Below are 15396 nucleotides of genomic sequence, written 5' to 3'. Positions count from 1 at the left end.
TGATGCAATTCAGGCACAGTGGAGCCTGCACCTCTGACCAATGGGAGCCTGCGGTCTGTCCTCTGGCAGAAACTGGTAATACCAATACATGCCACGCATTCCCCTCGATAAATATATTACGCGTTACGTGTCTGCTCCTCCCTCGAAGACCAAAAGAGAAACGACGAACTCCTCCGGTCAACTCCAATTCACCTGCGCGACTCCAGGACAGCTGTTCACAGTCTGGAAACCAAAGAGAGCATCTGGATTCTCTCAATTGGCTTTTGTCGGTGTCGTCGACCTCTCCGATCAGGTCAGGTGAGTTCCCTTGTTCTATATCTGTCCCATTGTCTCCCCGTACTTTGTACCACTGCCGATCTCTGGATTGGTTCATTGCGCTGACACTTGGTCTTCCCTGGCTTCAGACACCATCTCACGGCCTAGCCGGTCTAGGATCGAACACACTTCCGCCGTATGATTGTCACTCTTTAACACAATGCCCGCCAAATCTCGGTTCACGAGGCTCGACGCCTTTGCCAAAACAGTTGACGAGGCACGCATCCGCACGACGTCTGGAGGTATCATCACAATCGCTTCGCTGCTCGTTGTGCTATGGCTTGTCTGGGGAGAATGGGTCGACTACAGGCGTGTGGCAGTCATGCCTGAGTTGATCGTTGACAAGTCGAGAGGTGCGTCTTTATACTCCGATCGTTGGTCTAGATAAGAGCGCTAATTGAACCGCGGTATACAGGCGAGAAAATGGAAATCCACTTGAACATAACATTTCCACGCCTTCCCTGCGAAATCACAACGCTGGACGTGATGGATGTCTCAGGCGAACAGCAAGTCGGTGTTGCGCATGGCGTCAACAAAGTCCGTCTTGCGCCTGTCTCTGAAGGCGGCCGTGTCCTTGACATCTCGGCACTTGAACTGTAAGCGCGCAACACATTGCAATTGCGACACCGGTACTGACTATTCCTCTCAGCCACTCCGAAGAAGCCAAACATCTCGACCCCGACTACTGCGGCGAATGCGGCGGCGCCCCCGCACCCCCCAACGCCATAAAACAAGGCTGCTGCAATACCTGCGACGAAGTCCGCGAAGCCTACGCCCAGAAACAATGGGCCTTCGGTAAAGGTCAAAATATCGAGCAATGCGAGCGCGAGCACTACGCCGAGCGCATCGATGCGCAACGCCGCGAGGGATGTCGCCTTGAGGGTGTGGTAAGGGTTAACAAAGTCGTCGGAAACTTCCACATTGCGCCCGGCCGTTCCTTCTCCGCGGGCAACGTCCACGTCCACGATATCGCTACGTACGATGAGCACGGCCTCCCACAGTCCGAACAACATACGATGAGCCATATCATCCACCAGCTGCGCTTCGGGCCTCAATTGCCAGATGAACTCTCGGACCGCTGGCAATGGACAGACCACCACCATACCAACCCTCTTGATTCCACAAGCCAGGAAGCAAAGGAACCAGCCTACAGCTTCATGTACTTCATCAAGGTCGTCTCAACCTCCTACCTCCCACTCGGCTGGGACCCGCTCTACTCTACCTCCCTCCACTCTTCCGAAAACACCCCTCTCGGCGCGCAGGGCCTCTCCGCGGGCTCGTCCGGCAGCATCGAAACCCATCAATACAGCGTAACGTCCCACAAACGCTCCCTCCGCGGCGGCGACGCCTCAGACGAAGGCCACCGTGAGCGCATCCACGCAGCGAACGGCATCCCGGGAGTCTTCTTCAACTACGACATTTCCCCCATGAAAGTCATCAACCGCGAGGCGAGACCCAAGTCCTTCACTGGCTTCCTGACGGGCGTTTGTGCGATTGTTGGTGGGACACTGACTGTTGCTGCTGCTATCGACAGGACTGTTTTCGAGGGTGTGTCTAGAGTGAGGAAGTTACATTCCAATTAAGCAATATTTCCCAGGCTTGAGAATGGGATGGGAGAGGCTTGAATCAGCGCGTCACCTGTACTGGGCCGCCATTTCCCTTTCTCTGGAGAAGGAGATACAGGAGTAGATGATTAAACGGTGGTGAAGGTGGTGTTGTGGAAAGTGAAAGGGGTGTCAACTCAGCAATTCAGGCGTTTTGGTTTAAACTTTATAGTATACTTATACTCATACTCATTGCTTATAATCATTGTATATTCTAGCAGAATTATTCCATGTTTTTTTTCTGATAGAAAACATGCCTAGATCCTACGAAGTATATCTATTATCTATTATCTATCGTGTACCATACGCAGCCAAGGCACGAGGGCCGAGGCAAGTGACACCAGAGACGGGAGAACAAAAGCTTCGATAATCAAGGCCTATTTGAATTGGATTGATATTGAAATGGATTAAATGACCGAGCGCCAGAACCAGAAACCATAATCGAATCAGACAACCGCACGCCTCACCCCAGCTCTAGATTGATGTTGATGGAGTCCTAATCGAGATAACATAACATAACCTAAGATATAATAAAGGGAATCCAAGAAATGGAGGGAAAAGACGACACAGAACAGCCTCCATGACAAAGATGAAATAGTCAAAGAGAAGAGAAGAGAAGTAAGGGATAAGATAAGGAGAAAGAGACAGGTCAAGTCAAGTAAAGTGGAATCAAATGAAATGATAAAGAAAAGAAAAGAGAAAGAATGGTAATAAGGATAAGGATCATGATAAATAATGAATACAGCCACCCACACCACGGATATAAGATAAAGGTGATAAAGATGATATCTGCGCCGGTATCCATTCCATTCCGTTTTGCATGAGGCGCTTCCGTGGGGAGCTGCGACTGCAAAGCAAATCAAATCAAACCAAAAATCAAGAAGTTGAACGTTAGGATCATGGTCATCTGCCATCTCATCTAAGCACCCTTTTGGGTCTCGGATAGAGGCCGACAGCGCACTTCCCTGGTCCATATAGAAGCAAAAATCCATTCCATACGTAGCATAGCAAAGTAAAGCCCTTCGCCAAGGGCTCAGCTAAGATAGCACCAAAGCCAAAGCCCAAGCCGATTTTGTCTATCAACGAGATCGTGAAATCATACAGTCCATCGTATATGCAAGTTGCAAGTCAAGTCAAATCAAAGTCGATCGTAATCACCGTTCCGTCAATCAAGTTAAATAATTGATGTGAACAAACATGTTTTGTCGAAGCCAACTGCCCGTAGGAATGTTGGTAGAATCGAAGTAAAGCTGTTTAGCGCCGGTAAGTCCAGGTTATCGCGACTCGCCGGGCACTTCGTGATGATTATTCGAGTGATAATTCTTGCGTCTCCAGAACGCCAGCCGTAGACGGCTCCTGCGCTTACCCAGTTTCCGTCTGGGCTGTTCTTCCCCGCCGAGCTCATCCCATTGCGGACTTTGTCCATTGCTGCTGCCCGTGTTCACAGACTGAGTCGAGCTGCCAGTGCCATTGCGCATCGACATGTGGTTCTTGTCTGCGCTGTCGAACAGCTGACTGTGATTTGAGACGGAGTGAAGGGTGTTCTCTGAACCCCGGTCTTCGCCGTGCTTTGGCGAGCCAGCACGGGGGCTGCGGCTGTCCCAGTCTGCGTAGTCGCTGCGCGGGATGTTGTCGCGGGAAAACGGGGCCTCGTCGCTGTCGGCGGAAAGAACGCTCGTCGCATTCGTCGAAGGAGATATGGGAGTCATTGCGTTACTGTGCGTACTGACACTATGCGTCCTGGTGCAGCTATTGCGCTGCGAGTTTGTCGGGGCAGAAGTACAACCAGAGGAAGCAGTGTTGGCGTGGTGACGGTAGTACGCACCAGGCCGACCGTTCGCACTGACAGAGCTGTCATACGAAATGGCACTACCCGGTTCTTGTTGAGCACCCTCACTGCTGTGGCTCTTGGTAGGCATGGGCTCCGTAACAGGCCCAGGACCTAGATCTGGAACAGCACATGAGGATTTCCTTGAAGGTTCCACTGCGTTCCCTTCATCGTCAACAGGGAATGAGTCCCCAGTTATATCCATCGATGGACCCGGCGTATCCGGGGAGACAACCGGGCTGATCTGGTTCTCATTGTACGCACTGCCGATTGACGTCCGCGCCGACCGTTTGGGGGCGAAGTAATCCCTCGCGTCTTCGTCCTTGCGCTCTTGAGATGGCTCTTTAGCAGGGAACGTCTGAGCGGATCGATTCCGGCCGTTCGTAGCTGGCGTTATGGGCGACCCTATCTGCGGCGTCGGCGTCGCTTGCGAATCCCGGAAGCTCGCGGCCGGACTATGAGAGCGAGGAGAAACCTTGCCATCAGGGCTGTCCACCATCAAAAGGGGCTTCCTCCGTTCTAAATCCGCAAGATACTGCCACCGGGTGTGGTTGCTGCGGATGTGGTCAACGGTGAAGCGCATGCCAGGGAGGATATCCGACACGCCCTCGAAGAGTGGTAAGGCGAATATTGACATAAAACCCATCTGCCCAGTCGCAAGCTTGTACACATTGCCAAGCTCAGGCGGACCGCCAAACAGGGCAGTCTCCATTCCAACCTCCTTCTCCATCTCACCCTGGTTGGCGAATTCTTCTTGCAGGATCTTCGTCCACCGCTCAGCAACTTCCCACGGGCGTGCAACGTTACTGATATCAGCGCACTTGATCAGTAAACCACATACAAGCGTCTTGTACATGTCGATATCCTGGGGCTTCCAGCCATCCGTCGTCCGGCTGTTTTCAGAGTACTTTTCCTCCAGGGATCCTAGCCGCTCCATGAACTTCTGGTGAACACCCATATCAGTTGCTAAAATCGAGCTGATCAGTAGCTTGCGCAGCTGTTTATCCTTGAAGGCTGCAGGCCAGTAACGGCGTAGAATTTGTGAAAACGCCGCACAGTGGAAGGCTTCAAGAACCGAATTGTCGTTGTAGAGCTGGGCCAGAGGCGCATTCAGCTTGACGAGGAAGAAGTTGTTGACACCTGGATGACCAACGTCGTGACCAATTGCCGAGATCAACAACGTTAGGGAATCAAACGGCTTGAGCATGCACGCGATCGGACAACTGGTATCCGCGTCGGTACCAATATCTCCATACGGAGGCAACGCGGCAATGTGGATTAAAAACGCGAAAACCGATTGTAGGACATCGATCGCATGCCGGAAGTTATGGTAGAGAACAAAGGCGTTGTAGGATGCGCGACAAGCAAGGAGGAACGTCCGAAGCTCGCCTGGCGTTAGCTTCCACTCTTCCAGCTCTTCTATCGTAAATGCGTGCTGGAGCATTGCGTAAGCTGCGTAAACCAGCTCATCATCGTTGAACTCGTGGGCTGCGAAATCCCATTTTCCTATCCGTGATTTGATGTATTCTTTGCGCTCGTCCTCAACGTGGTAGTCCCTATGAGAATTTTAGCATATCCCCTTTTAATGACAATCATTCTGGACCTACCCATCATGTAACTCCTCGACAACATCCTCCGGGTTGCAAATGCCTTTCATAAGCTTAGATACCCTATGAAAGTCAGATCAATCGCTCCGAAACTCCCCGAAGAGACAACTTACATCGCCTCACGCAAATACGAATACGGCTGCTCATCATGAACACCAACCCAAGAGTGCTTCCGCGATTTCCTTCTCGCCATGAAGCGCGACTGTTCTTTCAGAGCAACCTTTCTCGTCCGATAAGCGTGCACAACCAACCCTTGAATCCGAACTCTATCCACAGGTCCTGATAGCACATCCACAGCACCGGCATCAAGGCATCTCGAGATATGTTGAGGGTGAGGAATATACAATTGTTGCTGTTCAGGGGCAGAAGTAGGTTCTTTCGGCGGCGGACGTAAGATAGCGACGGGGATAACGAGATTCGGTCCATCGTGCACTTGAATATCTGTCGAGAGTCCGGAAAGCAGTTTCAAGTCTGAGGAGCCTTCATTTTGTGACGCGAACGTGAACCCGCGGGCCAGTGGTCCCGGAGATGGTGGACCCTGCCAGGAACTGCGGCTTGTGCTGCGACGGACGAGGGGAGGCGCATCTTCGTTGTGGAGGTCGATGTCAAGGAACGCGAAAATAGGTGTGCAGCTGTTCCCGTTGCTCTCGCTGAGCTCGGCAAGTTTCGTGACTAGCGACGCGCCGGCTTGACAGAGATACACTACTCACGGAGTGATCAGTAACGAGAATAATTCAGGGGGGGCGAGAGGAAAGTGAGACATACTTCGACGGGTAACATCCAGGAGAACTTCAACATCCGATCGAAGCGACTCGGGCTCATCGGACAATATCAGCGAATCCGCTGGCGTGCCCTGATACACCCATCGCTCTGATCGGATGCGGGGGTCAATATAGATCGCAGAGCAGTCGATGTGATCCATCATGTCGCTCGGATCCGGGACACCCATGGCTCGGGGCCTCACAATCCGAAGTCAAATCACTCGACGGCGGTATATATATGAAGGAGAAGGAGAAGCGGCAATCTACCGGGTCTAGACTCGCCTTCATAGGTCGAGACTTCCAGGTAGTGCAAGTTGTAGGTATGAAAAATTCCGAGGAACGAACGGCGGGCGACGAGGAGAAAAGGTGGGAGTAACGGGCGATAAGAATAAGGGCGAAAGTGAGACAGGAGAGATCGGGATCAAAGGAGGGACAGTTGAAGTGAGTGAAGCGACTAAGTTTATCTATTGAATAGTCGAATTGCGTCAGTGAGGTTTTTCCCTTTCCTAGGGTTTATGTTTCAAATGTATATGCAGGCGGCGCAAACAAGAAGTAGGGTAGGTAGGGACTCGGCAGTGGACGAGCTGCAGCCTGGCTGGACGTAATATCGGCAAGGGAACTGCCAGTCAAATAAAGTCGCAGCCTCTGAGACAATGAGCTTGTCGGCTGCAGTCGTCCAGGATCAGGGGAGTCGAGAGACAAGCGCGGCACGCCAAAAGTCCCTGTCTTGTCTGAGACAGAGTTGCAGTTCTTTGTACGGTACCGCACCGCCCGGTAGACTAGGCGTCGAACGTACGGGGAACGCAGGCGCGAGGCACGAGGCACGGACAAGGGCACAAATCTCACTCACACTAAGAATCTGAGTAGGAAGTCGATGCTGACGGGTGAATAAAAGAATAAGCGACGAAGGAAAGGCAGGATTGAGGGCCAATTGCTGGCGTTGATGGTGTGAGGTGAGAGAGTCCCAAGTCCCACGGGGCGAAATGCGCCCGGTTAATCTGCCACCCAGGGAACCTCGAGTCGCGAGACAATCAAATACGACCAACACCCAACGCAAGAAAAGGCTTTCTGATACGATGTCGACCGACAAAGATGAGTCCTAGGGCGTCATGGTGGGCCAGCGACAGGCCGGACGGAGAAAAAGCCACGAGACGCAGACTGAAGAGGGAGAGAGAGGAAGGTGGAGAGGGAAGCAGCGAAGATCGATCGAAGCGGGAGAAAAGTCGAGCAAGCTGCACGGTGGAAGTGGAGATGGGATGGATAGATGATGATGAGGATGACGGTCGCAGATTCAGATTGAGAATCGCACCAGAGGGAATCGATATTATTAGAAGCAGAGATGTTAATAAGGGAGAAGGATTGCGTCGGAAGAAGGGAGACGGAAGTGAGGAATAATAAGAGCGGAAGAGAGGGAAGGGAAGGAAAGAAGAAGAGAAAGGACGGGAAGACAAGCGAGGCTAAGATAATGGGAATAGGAAAGTTGCAAGGGTGTCGATATAGTATGGGAGGTAGTGTCTTGAGTCTTGAGTGCAGAGTGACAAGTGACAAGCGATCGGATGGAGATGGAGAGAAAGATGGAGAGAATCTAGAGAGCGATAGTCAAAAGCCTTCTTCCTACCTTCCAGAAGTTCCAGAATTACATTATTTACATGCCCTACAGTGTGTAACTTTGGTAATAAACAGCCTCATTACACCCGCTTCTACGCGCGTTCTGGAAGCCCGGCTGATGCCCACTGCCTTACATCCACATATCATCACAAGTTTAGAACACCACACTGACAAAATAAAGTACCAAAATTTAGCACAAGACATGATCAACATACTCCATGTGAAAACAGCACAACCCCAGAAATATGACAACATAATGATACCCGATCGACGACCCTGAGAGTGAACCAGACGCCAGTACTCCAGTAGTGATGCAGGCTGCAGTGGCAACTCGACTCGAACACCTCGCCACTTTTCTCTTATTCGACGAGAACATCTATACCCAGCCCAGTCCGCAGCACACAAAGTACAACTACAGACTACTACAGACTACAGAACTAAACTACTCCAACTGCTCAGCGCACAATTACCGGGAAATCCCCAACCCCATCTCCATCAGTTTCCTCTAGTCCAAGATAGTGCCCGCACGGGACGGGATTCTGCCTGATTCCAGCAAGTGTCAAACACTAGTCGCCCTCTGTCTTGGCGATCGCTCCATGTCATCTGCTTTCTTACATCATTCTTTAGTATGATGGTAGAATACCTTCTGGTTTACTGAGTACTACTACCGGCAATTGTTCGGGCCTAGGTTGCTTACAGAGTACAATCGCATAGTAGTACTATAATAATCCTAATAAGGTACCAGAATGAGGCGAATGTATAATTGAGCCGCTTATATTTCTCCTGCCTAATCTCCGCCCAAAGGTCCACTGCCCTGCGCTGGGCTGAAGATTCTTGGATGCTCGATAAGTATTATCAATCGCCAATGATATTCATTCGTCAACTCCAATATCAAATGCTTCGCAGCGTATCCATCTGGGTCTGGATCCGTTTCTGAAACAAAAAAAAAGAAACAAAACTAGATCTCATCGATCGGAACCTAATCAACTAAGCAGAAAACCAGACCAAACCAACCAACCGAACTCATGCCAGCCTACCCCCCGGGGTAATTCTAATTTCAATCAATGCTGAACGGATATCCCAAGTCAAGTCCCGCTTTTGTCCACATGCCAGAAATGAAAATTGAGACTAATGAAAAAGAAGGAAGCAATGGTATAACAAAAACAAAAGTACAACAAAAGCAAAAGATATCATACACGTTGCAGGCCTAGGTATCTGGGTCTTGCGACCGAGAAAAAGAGCTGTCGCTCTCTAGGATAGAAGGTTCTTCAATGACGGACTGGCGCTAGCTCCAGAGCCGCCGCTTGTCCCATTCGTGGGCGGATGTCGGCCACTGTTCATCCCCAAAGGCTCGTCCATCCTGTTTGGTGGTGTGCGACCTCGTGGATCCATGTGTGCCTGTGCGATGGGGGGCGACGCGCCCATCACACGTTCTACCGAATACATTCGTGGTGCGCCGCCGTTCAGCGCGCTGAGCGAATGCTGCGGAGAGTGTCGAACCATTGTTGCAGGCATCTCCGGCGGTGACGCGGATGGCGCATATGGTCGGGCTCCCGGCCCTGCTGATGCATGCGGCGATGACAGGCCGACTGGTCCATATGGGCTCTGATGGGCTGCATATGGCTGGGGCGCAGGGGGGTGCGCCGCGCTGGTATAATGGGATGCAACAGGATGAGGCGCAGGCGGCGCAGGAGGCGGATAGCCATTCAGATGACGCATGGGCGGCGGCGGTGGTGGTCCACCACGAAATGCGGCAGTCGGCAAGCCATTACGCTCTCCCGCGCGTTCATATCCTGGGTACCGTTCGGGGCTCGCACTAGCGGGCGGCACGATAGGCCGAGAGAGGCCTCCTGGTTGACTTGGGTGGCTGTGCGATGATCCATACGAGTGGCTGTGATAATCAGGGAGGCGAGGAGGCAAAACAGGCTGATGAGCCGCATAAGGCGACGGTCGCGGCTCCGGAGACGGTGGCTGGGCCTTTGATCGCTTGAGATGGCACTTGTGGCACTCGTAGAGCGTCTGTGAGCCGTGAGGCACTGTAGAGCGATAATCACCGTTCAACGCAGGCATAGAGGATTGTGGATGCCGATGGTCAATTCCGTTCAATGGAGGCGTTCGGTGACTAGGCTCGGCCGCCCGATGAGAGTTCTCAAGAGCCCACCACTTAGGACTGTAGTCACTTGAGCAAGTAGCGCATTTCCTGATCGCTTCTGAGCCGGCGGCTGATTGTGACGGTCGCGGCTCAGAGTCAATGTCCATCTCGTCCGGCGTATCCTCAGGCGCTGAGGGTCGATCTTTCGTCATGACGGGCAACGTAGCAGTACCATTGACGTGAGATGAGCGCCTTCCAGGAACGCTGGCACCCTGCTGGGCAATCCCAGCCGGCTGTTGAATATGAGCCGCCCTCCGTACAGTGCCAGTAATGCTGAGGTCCGCTTGCTTATATGTACGAGCATACAACTGGATTGCGTTGAGGCCGTCTTCTGCCGGTTGGCCCGTCTCGTGGATGACCGCTGAAACCGAATGGTGAGGGCACCAAATCGCTGGAGTCGCCGCACCAACATCATCTCCAAGCCGCATGCTAGTCACGCTGTCTCTCCGAGAGTTCTTGATGGGCGTAAGGTCAAAACCGGTCTTGTATTTAGCCTGGAACGCACAGCCGATGTGGAAACGCGCGTTGCATCCGTTGAAGTGGCACGGCACGCATGCACCCTTGTTGGTTTTGCAGATCTTGCACGTTTCGCGGAATCGATCGGTCGCAATGAGCCCAAACCCTTCAGCAGGCTCGAGCTCCTTCGCGCTGCTGAACTTGATTTCCGGCGTCCAGACTGCGCAGGTAACGTGGACCCAATTGTTGCCAGCGGTTCGCTTCAGAGGTTCTCGGGGGCCGACCGGCTTGCCAACGGCTTCCTGTCTCTCCCGGTAAAGCTTGATTGCATCTGCAACCAACCCTCGCTCAAGCTTCTCCTTCTCGCGATCCCTCTCGGTCTTCTTCTTGTGCGTTGTCTTCGGCGCTTCCATCAGCTCATGCTCGGTCCAGGTCACGGGGCACAGAACACATTCGTATGAGGTCGAGATAAGTGGGTTTCGGTCGTTCGAGCATGTGTCGCACAGCCACTTGATACTGTTCTGGAAAGGACTAATTCCATAACAGTTTCGGTGAACAGTCATCCGACAATCCCTGCAAGACAAGTATTGGTCGCCAGTAGGCTCTACCTTGGCGCAAATAGCACAGGGAAGTGTCTTGGCCACCGGAGGTTCCGGCTCGATTGGCGCGGGCTCGGACGGCTTCTCGTTCGCAGTTTTCTTCTTCGCGACCGGTTCCACCGATGTCCCTGTTGAAGTTGCCGTGCTTTCTTTGTCATTGCGGCCCTTCTTCTTGGTTTCCACCGGTAATTGAGAGTTTGCGCCCACAGGAACACCAAGAGAGGCCGCGGTCGATGCGGTCGAGCTGTTCATACTAGCTGGTCCAGCTTCGGAAGAGACAAGGAGTTGAGTCAAAAGTTCCTCATCAACACGACGACGCCATGACTTGTTACCGCTTTGACCGATCTTCTTCGCGACTTCGTCCACGTTCTCCCATTGAATGCCGTATTTTCTCCAAAGAAGAGCACAGCGCAGGCAAAGAGCGACATTGAGTTGCGGTCCCTTGTCCTTCTGTCTCGCTCCTGGCTCGCTAGGTATCGTAGTGCCGGGGGGCACTTGGGGTGCACGTCGCCATTGTCGAGATGACCGTGTCGAGCAGAACTTGCATTGAAACCCGCGCTTCTTCTCGGCGGCTTTATCGTTATCAAAGGCGGAGTCGTCGTAGTCGTCCGCAACGTCGTCAACGAGTTTGGCAGAACTGCTTCGCTTGGCCTCTTTCTTGCCCTTTCTACCGCCGTAGTTACCCCATACTTGCCGGCCGCGGGGCGTCTTCTTCCACATGTAGTAATAGCGTACTATTTGCCAATGCGGTACCGAGCCGATATCCCGGCTTACATGACGCAACTCCGATCCGTACTTTGTGACTGCTTGTTCGAATGATTTGACTTCTTCAGGGCGTAGATGGGGTTCCTTGAGGTCCTTGTATTTGTTGACTTGCTTCAACTTGGCGAGAGCCGTGTCGGCGTTAAAGCTGTGTGCGTATAGAAGCTCCAAAGCCTTATCAAGGAAGTTAGTCGAAAACTTCTCAAGACCCATTGTAGGAGCTATTTGCTTCGCTTTCTCCATGTATTCGTCAATTAATTTCTCCCGTTCAGCTGGACTCAATTCTGGACCAGGCCCATCATCTTCCCCTCTGCTCGGCATTTGCTCGGCAGTGGGCATTTTGAAGGACAACTCTGCGGTGCGGACCTGCTTTCCGTTCACAGTAACTGGCTCATCTTCACCTCGTCGAATGAACCCAGCAGGCTCATCCATAACCCAGCTTGGTCGATTGGCCTTTTCCTTCTTCGCAGCTTCGATGGCGGCAAGGGTCTCTTTCGAAAGCCTGTTGTCCCTGCGGCCTCCCGAGCTCTTCATGTACTTCTTCTTGATATCGACCGGTTTGACATACTCAACCGGTCGCCCGGGCCATGCACCGACTACCGCCTGGTGTCGAGGACCTAATCGCGAGCTAGCTCGGGGGTAAATGCGGTCATCGTAGTCCAAGGCATCTTCCACTTTGCAGTGAATGCCCAAATATCGATAAGGCCATAGTTTTGCCTGCGCGATCTGCTCTTCCGTAGCGGGTCGAACTTCCTCGACCGGAGCCGGGGTGCTGCCGTGGGTGCCGTTGGGTGCTCCGTTCGGATGATCCTCTTCCTCTTCCTCAATCATCTCCTCATCTGCTTCTGGCGCTTCGGATTGCGTTTCGCCGAGCATGGGAGTATGTCGCGCCTCGAGTTTTCGTTCCTGCGCTCGACTACAAGGCGCGCAAGCCCAAGCGAATCCCCGAGCGGGCTTTTTCGTCAATACTGGTCGGACACAGTGCATGTGATACGTATTGTGACAAACAGCACAATCCACGGAATCGGTACTAAAATGAGTTAGTCAGAAAGTCGTCTCTCGGTGTCGAGTCAAAATTCCAGCCATACTTAGCAGCATATAGCCCGCATCGCTTGCAGGTCTTGACAGCGCTCGTCAACTCTTTCCGCTTCCCAACCTCGACCAGGACAAATTTCCATCGCTCGTCGAGAACCTTTTTGACATTCCCAGGCACATTGATGACCTTGCTCGTAGGAATGACTTCGTAATACCGGTGAATGTATCGGTCAAACATCTTGTCGTACCAGAAACAATCTCGCGTCTTTCTATACTCCTCCGGATCCTCGATTTCGGAGCCATGCTTGATCTGACATTTCCCACGTAAGGAAGTAAGCGGACATGTGTCGGAGTGCATCGAGGCAAATACTAGTCTCGTATCCGCGGCATTACGGTGGATGTCACGTGGTCGGTAATACCAATTGACTCGCAACGCCTCAATCGGGCCAGATGGCGAATTTTTGTTTGGGAGAAACTCCATGATGCGCGCCAAGTAATAAGGCTCCCCTGGGGGTTCGCAAATAAGATAGACGTGTTCTGGTAACATTAATCAGTACACCGCGCCTGGAATTGTGACACCGTAATAAACAAAAAAGAAAAAACACTCTCCAACGAAAATTCAAGACTTACCGTTCACAGCAAAAGTAGTGCCATCATCAGCCGTCAATTTACCGTTTTTCAAGTAAGCACCCCGGTCGTCGAAACTGACCATATTCGAGTCACTTTGGCAGGTTGAGATCCCTGGGGCGGCGGTGAACACTTTCTTTGATGCATTTTCGCTCGCGGCGCTAGGGGCGGAGCTTGCAGGTTGCTTTCGCTTTCGTGATGAAGTAGATGACGAATTGGCCTCATCTGGTTTGGCGAGAAACGATGAGGTGCCAGGGATAGTGCCATCTTTGGCAGCTGTGGAGTTGGAACCGTTTGCCGCCGCAGTTAGGCTTTTTCGAGAACCCGTCTTCTCGCCCTCGGGCTTAGCACCGTTAGTCAGGTTACTAGGAGCACCAGCGCGTTTGTTAGATTTCGAGGCGGGGTTGTGAAGCTCAAGGTCGACATCAATGTCGCGGTCTTCGGCGTAGTTGGGCCGGGGCACATTTCGCCCTCTTGACCGTGTGCCGTAGGGTGCTGGGGTGGCGGATGCGCTAGCGGGCTCCGTAGCAGAGGGTGAAGCGCTGGCCGTCATCGGCCGTGAGGGCGACTCATTGACATCGGCAGAGTCTTGGGGAGTGGAAACATCCACAGAACCCCTCTGCGACTGGGCAGGGGTGGACATGCGACGGCTGCCTGCTGCAGGCGCTGGATCAGTGCGAGGTGAATCGGGCCTCACGTGTTGTTGCTGAGACTTTTGGGGCGGTGACCTATCCAAGGACATAGCCAGCCCTCAGGACGCGACAAATGGAGAGGCAAGATTGGTGGGATGCAGCAATGCACCGCCAGGGCTGCGTGAGTGGGTTAAAGTGGTTGAGCAAGACTGGGGGAACACCAGAGATGCAGAAATTCAGCAACGGGCCGCGACGGGGAGACGATCCCTCATCAGAAAGTGTAAGTTCACGGGTGGATGAACGGCATCGGCCGAGTCAAGTATCAAGGGGGGAAGGAGAGAGAAAATGAAAAAGAAACGCAGATGGGAAAACGAGAACAAAAAGTGGCCGTAGTGCAGAGGACCACTCCGAGTCTCAAAGGAGTAGAGAGTTGAGCAGGAAAGGACTGCGAGGGCTTTCTAACTCGCCCGGGACTGGAATTGCTTCTTCTGGACCTGTTTTGGGGGAGGCCAGTCCAGCAAGGGCGTTGGAGAGATGGGCGATGGTGGCTATTGGAAACCCACCACGAAAGACGAGGGATATCAAGATTGGCAACCTTAACCTTCCAACAACCACCGACTCGGGTTCAGAGGTCCGCCCTGGAGAGGTGGCAAATGGGTGGGGATTGGGGGGGAAGGTAGGTAGAGGACGCGAGTGGAAGAGAAGAAATAAAGTCGAAAGAAAGTAGAGGAGGAAAGAAGGAGGATGGAAGTAAGTTGAGAAGTGAACTGAAGACAGGCAAGTGAGAAAAGAGAGAGAGAGAGAGAAGAGGGAAGAGGAAGTAGGGAAATGGACTAGCGGCGGTGGAAACCAAACAAGAGGAACGCCAGTCTGCCGGGGCTCGTGGGGTGAGCTCTCTGTCCGTTGAACATCAAAAAAGATCCCCCGATAAGAATCGCCAGGAATGTGAGCTGCGGCTGTGGCCTGCCGACTCCAGATGCTTCTAGCCTTGGTCAATACTCTACCACTGTCCAGTCGGGAGGATTGACCTGATACCACGAGCCAAAAGGTACTTGGTAATAGGTATGGGAAGTAGTAGTAGGGTGATATTTAAGGAGAATGGATGGGGAGGCTAATGCGACTTCAGCCTCGAGCGGAAGATAGAGGGAACCAAAAGGGAGAAGGGAGAATAGAGTGAGAGAAAGAGGAATGGAATCAATCAGTAGTGCAAAGTGCAGATTGTACTGTAGATTCTCCCTCCCTCTCTCTCTTCCATCCAGGATCCCGACCAGTCCACGTCCCTCGCTCTAGCCCGATATGTTAATATGACGGATCCTCCATCCACAAGATCCCATGGCAAAATGCTCTTCTCCCTCCTCTCAACTCGCTTGGATCACTCTTCTTTTGGACCAAACTGTCCCGGCAGCCTGG

The 15396-nt window shown here is 52.6% G+C and overlaps 4 protein-coding genes across 4 annotated transcripts; 1 reads left to right on the top strand and 3 right to left on the bottom strand.

Moving 5' to 3' along the window:
- The first annotated feature begins 157 nt into the window (after window positions 1-157).
- On the top strand, window positions 158-2142 carry BDV14DRAFT_169311 (retrograde cargo receptor ERV46). The gene is made up of 4 exons (XM_073768017.1): window positions 158-297; window positions 405-668; window positions 731-911; window positions 965-2142. The coding sequence occupies exons 2-4, from the start codon at window positions 476-478 to the stop codon at window positions 1896-1898; spliced, it is 1308 nt and encodes a 435-aa protein (XP_073630421.1). The 5' UTR covers window positions 158-297; window positions 405-475; the 3' UTR covers window positions 1899-2142.
- A 138-nt stretch (window positions 2143-2280) lies between these two features.
- BDV14DRAFT_25665 (uncharacterized protein) lies at window positions 2281-3052 on the bottom strand. The gene has a single exon (XM_073776383.1). The coding sequence runs from the start codon at window positions 2909-2911 to the stop codon at window positions 2366-2368; it is 546 nt and encodes a 181-aa protein (XP_073630420.1). The 5' UTR covers window positions 2912-3052; the 3' UTR covers window positions 2281-2365.
- Window positions 3053-6535, bottom strand: pdeB (3',5'-cyclic-nucleotide phosphodiesterase PDE2). The gene is made up of 4 exons (XM_073776384.1): window positions 6120-6535; window positions 5468-6056; window positions 5355-5417; window positions 3053-5303 (listed from the first exon to the last, which is right to left on the bottom strand). The coding sequence occupies exons 1-4, from the start codon at window positions 6301-6303 to the stop codon at window positions 3194-3196; spliced, it is 2946 nt and encodes a 981-aa protein (XP_073630419.1). The 5' UTR covers window positions 6304-6535; the 3' UTR covers window positions 3053-3193.
- Window positions 6536-8473: 1938 nt separating this feature from the next.
- Window positions 8474-14311, bottom strand: BDV14DRAFT_25655 (DNA-binding E3 ubiquitin-protein ligase SNT2). The gene is made up of 3 exons (XM_073776382.1): window positions 13358-14311; window positions 12781-13264; window positions 8474-12722 (listed from the first exon to the last, which is right to left on the bottom strand). The coding sequence occupies exons 1-3, from the start codon at window positions 14094-14096 to the stop codon at window positions 8975-8977; spliced, it is 4971 nt and encodes a 1656-aa protein (XP_073630418.1). The 5' UTR covers window positions 14097-14311; the 3' UTR covers window positions 8474-8974.
- Between the last annotated feature and the right edge of the window lie 1085 nt (window positions 14312-15396).

This window comes from Aspergillus stella-maris (assembly GCF_047715825.1).
Source record: "Aspergillus stella-maris strain CBS 113639 unplaced genomic scaffold BDV14scaffold_13, whole genome shotgun sequence".
Lineage (NCBI taxonomy): Eukaryota > Fungi > Ascomycota > Eurotiomycetes > Eurotiales > Aspergillaceae > Aspergillus > Aspergillus stella-maris.
This window is presented reverse-complemented; position numbering and strand designations above follow the sequence as displayed.